At 40.8% G+C, this 5,814-nt stretch overlaps 1 protein-coding gene across 1 annotated transcript; it reads right to left on the reverse strand.

The window, feature by feature from the left end:
- Window positions 1-3,679: 3,679 nt before the first annotated feature.
- LOC148032458 (PHD finger-like domain-containing protein 5A) lies at window positions 3,680-4,418 on the reverse strand. Its single transcript, XM_087684099.1, has one exon. It carries the CDS (start codon window positions 4,213-4,215, stop codon window positions 3,883-3,885), a length of 333 nt encoding a protein of 110 aa, XP_087540225.1. The 5' UTR covers window positions 4,216-4,418; the 3' UTR covers window positions 3,680-3,882.
- Window positions 4,419-5,814: the final 1,396 nt, after the last annotated feature.

The following is a 5,814-nucleotide window of genomic DNA, read 5'->3' on the forward strand; positions in this document are numbered from 1 at the left end:
CAACTTGGTTTCAATCCTAAAGGGGAGCCAATTCTGCTCCTCACTACCCCATTGGGTCTTGGCGATGGTCTTTTCTACAATCATGAGCCACATAGCAATCGATAAGATGTACCCGCCATTCTATTACAAGATCAAAGTGCTGAAGTTGTGAGTGAAAGTCCGGTATAAGACCCTACATCAACTCACTAATGGCTATAGTCATTACTCTTCCAAGAGCAAACTATCTCATATGAGGACCATCAAGATCAAGTTGAGATTTTATCACTGAATAAGTCCCCACAAGCCTTGTAAATCCAAGACATGCTACATTAAATTTGACGGAGTCATAGAATGAGACCTAATGAAACAAGTCGTATCACTAAACAATGCTTGGCTGATGCAAATGTAGGGATGGTTATGTGAGGAGTCAGCTAAATGGTTGGCATGGAATACATAGGTAGTTGACTAGGTATTACATGTGGCATCGAAGTGCCTAGCATGGTAACTCATAGGTGTATACCTCGAAGAAGATGCCTAACCAATCTATGAGGTGATTGACTCACTAGGCATTTACATGTAGGCTTTACATGTAGGCAACATGCATAGCACTTGTGAAATAGGAGGGATATAAGGGGCTTCATACGTGCAGGTAAGATAACCTTGCACGTAGGTCCCCATCAATGCTTGAGAGTGAAACTCCCACCACTATAGAATCAACACCACCCATCCAAGAGAGAGAAATGTAACCTATGAAATACATGGTATCCCTAGTGCTTCATTTGAGAGTGGAACTCCCACCACTCTTAAACCGATACCACCCATCTGAGAGAGAGGAATGTAACCTATAGAATTAATGGTATCCCGAGTGTGATAAATTGTGAAATGCATGAGTGTATGCAATAGAAAGGATTTCATGAAATGGATGGGATGGGTAAGAATTGAGATTGTGATATTTGATTAAGTGATAATGACACACCAAAAGAAAATTCATTAGAGTAACCATGAGATGCAAAGATAATATCACCTCTTCTTGTGATTACATACTAGTATGGGATTGGATTTAGAATTTCATGATAACTTTCACCCTCTGCTTGAGTTTCGAAAGGAGAAATAATAGAACAACTTGCAATATTTGTCCCATGCATGCATTACACCGTGTTTGGTCAAACTAATCACTTGGATAGCTCATGCTTCACAACTCAATTTGTCCTCATCTCGTTAGAGGTTTGTGATTTGCACCAACATGGATCTCCAAGTGACATGCAAGATCCTCCAAGTTGTAGACTTAGTCGGTGGACTAGTGTGCTGAAGGTGTTGAATGAGGTGGGTTAAGAGCATCCAAACTCACTCCAACTTCATCTTTGCCAATCCTATGCATCAAAACCATCTCTTATTCCTTACTAGTGATCTTATACATTTTGGATTGATAATACCAATTCTTCAAAATTGGTGCGCTCACAGGCTCTAAACAAAACAGTTCAAAGGATAAATCCCTTTCCGCCTATAACTCCTGTGACGGAGAATGCTTGGTGAAGATGAAGAAGACATCTCCAAAGATGCCCTTGCATTCCAAAAGGCCAAACTTTGTTCTTATAACTTCATGAGGGGAGAGGATCTTTAGCTCTTAGAGCACCTTTGCTTTGATACAATGTAAAGATATGGCATGCACACAAAATATGCCAAGTGTACGAAATTATATAGAGCACAATTTGTAGAATGTTGAATGATAATAAATGTATGGAATGAAGATGATACAATCAGAGGACCTCAAACCTCAACGTCCCTAGGATTGGGGCAAAGGTGGCTAAAGAAGTGGGTATGAGAATGTGTCACACTCGAACGGATCCCAAATCACGGCAATAGTAATCCGAAGGCATGAAATCACTAACGTAGATGGCAGCGATGTAGGGAGCTGTCTAGCAGAAAACACAGATGCTGGTCTGATGACATCAGCAGCCCAGAAGACCAACAGCATGCAGGTGACCAGCAAGGCAGCCTGTCCTGACTGAAAGTGCAGGTGCAACAGCTCAGTGATGTTCACCACAAGTCCTAGGAATCAGGATGAAGGCAACAAATACTGGAGGTGTGGCAAATGCTGGGCAGCCAAGGATAGTTGTTAACACAGCAATAGAGGGTACCAGAATAGGTCACTAAGCAGCAAACTCTGCAGATAGCTGAGTAGACTCTCAAACCAGCTGGGCGACAGCTGAAGACTGCAAATGCAGCAGTAGGATGGCTGGAAATCAGATTGCCCAGCTGTGTTGGAGCAGTGGACAGCAGGGCAGTATTCAAATAAGGCCCCACAAACTGACGACATCCTGCAGAAAGGGTGTGGGCAGCAGTGGAGGATAAAAAGGCCCAAAGTGAGGCTGGCTGGAACAAGTGGTTGAGGATGCACAAACACAAGACTCCTATCTATAGAGGATTGGGGGCGCATTTGTCCTATTGTCAAAAATAAAGTCAGTTATTTTTGGTGATTTGGAAGCACAAACACAAATCAATAGAGGATTAGGGGTGCATTTGTCCTACTATCAAAAATAAAGCCATTTATTTTTTGTAATTAAGAATTGATAATTTTTTGGGGCTATTTTAAGGAAACTAAATCAGTGGTTAATGCACCATTAATATGAGTGCAAACCCTGATATTAGTGGCTCAACAACACTTGTAGGCTAAAACACAGAACTTGAGTCATACCCTCCTCTCCATACATAAGTCGATAGCATCAACTGACTGAGGTTCTGACTGTACATACAAAATGGATCCCTGATCAAATCAACCAGTTTTGATAACGTGATAAGAAAGGTCAGACCTAATAGACAATCAAATTGACCAGATAAAAGCCTTCAAAATGCTCAAAAACACCTACAAACCCTGCAGCACAGCTGAAAACAGCAAATAAGGAGACTGGCAGCAAAAACAAAGGAGGCAGCAGCGACCAAACATAGCAGCTCTGTTGCAAAAGGCAACTTCATACAAACTCAAAACAGGGAAATGCAGCTGAAAACAGCCAAGTTATGCAGCAGACAGACAAGTCAGATTATTCAGGCCAAAAGTTGAACCATGGCCAGGCGAAAAAAGGAACTCAAATTGCGATATGGAAAGTTGCTTAGTGATGATAGCAAAACAAAATACACATGATAACAAGATGCACATGTGACCAAAAAAGAGCAATTGCATAGAACAAGTTCAACAGTACAAATGCCTGGACACACCTCAGAAAATAGTGAACCATGAACTAAAACAAGTAGGCAAAAGGGGTCCTAAGCTGTCCTCCTGCCCAAGCTTGCAGCACAAGGTTGACAATGCCATTTGAAAATATAACATACATAACACACTTTCTCTGTGATTGTGAGAGAGAGAGAGAGAGAGAGCATCAAGAGCACCAAATAGAATTACACACCTTGATTGATAAGATAGCAAGTACCAAACCTAATCTAATAGATGCAGAATATATTGTAATCTGTGCCATGATAAAGGACCACACAGATTACTTTGTGATACAGCCATCTCCGGTAACATGGAGAATGGGTTTGTGGGTTCCTAACTTCTCGGCATCTTCTTACTGGATGAAGAGGGCTAGCACAGTTCATAAGTTTTCACAGTAGTTCATATGCATAGTAATGTAGCTGCAGGAAGCTTATGTAGCATAATGACAGCCCTAAATTCTGACATAATACGTTTGAAACAATATAAAGCAACTGAAGAAAAGTCAGCGTTCACCAATAGGTTGTATGTGTAGAGTATACTCAAATAAAGAGGTAAGAATTCAATGTTTGCAGCAATAAGCTCATAGAAATCTTATATGAACATCACAATAAGCTCTCGCTGAAGCACCTTAAATTCCCCCCAAGTGTTTTGACTAAAAATTTGAGCATATAAAGGAAAGACAAATAAAATTACAGCTATCTCTTCTTGAAACCGTATTTCTTCCGTTCGTAGAACAGGTCGGTCTTCGCACTCCCGAGGTTGACAATCTTGGGGCAGCCGTCTCGGTCTTTCTCCTGCTGCGTGCACTCTTTGCAGTAGTAGGCGTCGGAGATGCCAACACCTCCGCAGATGACGCAGCGGCCCTGGAAGGAGCCATAGTTGCACTCGTCGCACACGCGAACCAGAGTGCAGGGGCGGACGTACGAGTCGCAGATGACGCACTTGCCGTCGCACTTCTCACAGAGGCGGCCAATGGCGATGCCAGGCTGCTTGCGGCACATGATTAGATCGGGATGATGCTTGGCCATGGTGAATGACAACAAAGAAACGCAACCTCGAGGCTTGCAACTTTGCTCTGAAGCTCTCGCAAAGACCTGTCGTAGCGGAAGCGAGCTCTGGCAAAAGCTCTGGATGGCCGTGTCAAAAGAAACAATTCCCGGAGACGAGGCCTAGGCTAGTTCAAATGGAAGACTTACATGAGCCTTCTAGAAGGTAGACATACGTATGAAAGGAGACAATGTTATATTGAACTGCGGGATTCTGTATGCCATTTGTCCAAGTCTTTGTTCTTGAATGTTGTTCTCAGCGTCTCGTTTACTTTCCATCCTTTGAAAATAACAGTCGGAACATAAAATGCATTTTTCTAAAAGCATAGGTAGCCTAAAAGCCACTTGCAATCAAATGAAGGCAATACATTCAATTCGTGGATGTTTAAAAAAATAAGCAATTTTGTTGAGTATATTTTGCTAGAGTTTAAAGAATAATGAATGTATTCAAATTTTAAAAATTTTTAAGTCATGGATAGGAAGTGAGGAGAATCTCTTTATTTATTAGAAGTTGAGAAGTATCAAATCGATCGACTACAATTTAATATTGTGTTAAATTAAGTTTATTTTCTTCACCAAAAAAAAACATTTCACTAGGTGTCCATACAAGTTGTTGTGGCCTATAGTAGTTGCAATCTTTTTTAGGATCGTGTCTTGTTCCAAGCTAGAAGCCTTGTCAATCTAAACAACTATTACCTTGATATTGACCATAAAATTATCCTTGAATGGTTGATGTTGATTGTGTTCTCCAATGTGATATCTGACTAGGATGAGCCCGTTTTACAAGCAAGCCATTTATTCAAAAGATTGTTATTCTTTCTAAAAGTTGATTATTGTTGCACAAGATGATGCAAGAGAACTTATGTTGATTGGCTCTTTGGAATGCCTATTGTCAGCTGGCCCTAAACATGTTGTCGAGCAAACTATAACTTGCTACATTTTGTGCGCCTAGCATTGTGTCGAACGAGGAGTTTTCATGATGAACCTCTAAATCCTTTCAATTGATTCCTTATTGAAGACATAGAGTCTCATTTATAAGCAACCTCTTAAGGAAGTGGAAACAAGAAAGATTACTTTCCAGAATGTAGTGCCACCTATTATTTTGCCACATAAGGCAAGTGCTAGTGCATCAAGTGTACAAACAAAGGGCACAAATGATGCTTCAGCTAGTGCGCAAGAAGTAAGGAGATTTATTAAGCAACAGGTTGAGAGCTCTATGGTGCCTCATGAAGAAAGAGTGGAGGCTAAAATTTCCACTCTAAGGTAGCCCAATGTGCTATATAAATCTACTTGTATCTCTCATCCCCTTGAGAGATTTCAGCTTAGGGTTAACTATGTGGTGGTGACAAATTGTGGGGAACCATCTTGTTACAAAGAGGCCATGACTCGTAATGATAAGCTTAAGTAAAAACTACTATCAAAGTCTAATATGGATTCTATTATGAAGAAGTTGACTTAGGAGTTGGTTCCTTTGCCAAAGGGTAAAAATGCTTTGCCATCCAAGTGGATCTATAAGTTAAAGGTTATAGATGATGCTAAACCAAAGTGTAAACCAAATGTTTTGATCAAGAAAAAGGTGTG

The sequence above is a fragment of the Lygodium microphyllum genome, chromosome 8 (assembly GCF_053477565.2).
Source record: "Lygodium microphyllum isolate KBCC chromosome 8, Lygodium_microphyllum_v1.1.10, whole genome shotgun sequence".
In the NCBI taxonomy this organism is placed as follows: Eukaryota; Viridiplantae; Streptophyta; class Polypodiopsida; order Schizaeales; family Lygodiaceae; genus Lygodium; species Lygodium microphyllum.

What these genes read in the sequence shown, in the direction of transcription:
- LOC148032458 (XM_087684099.1), bottom strand. Translation starts at nt 4,215, where the DNA reads ATGGCCAAGCATCATCCCGATCTAATCATGTGCCGCAAGCAGCCTGGC.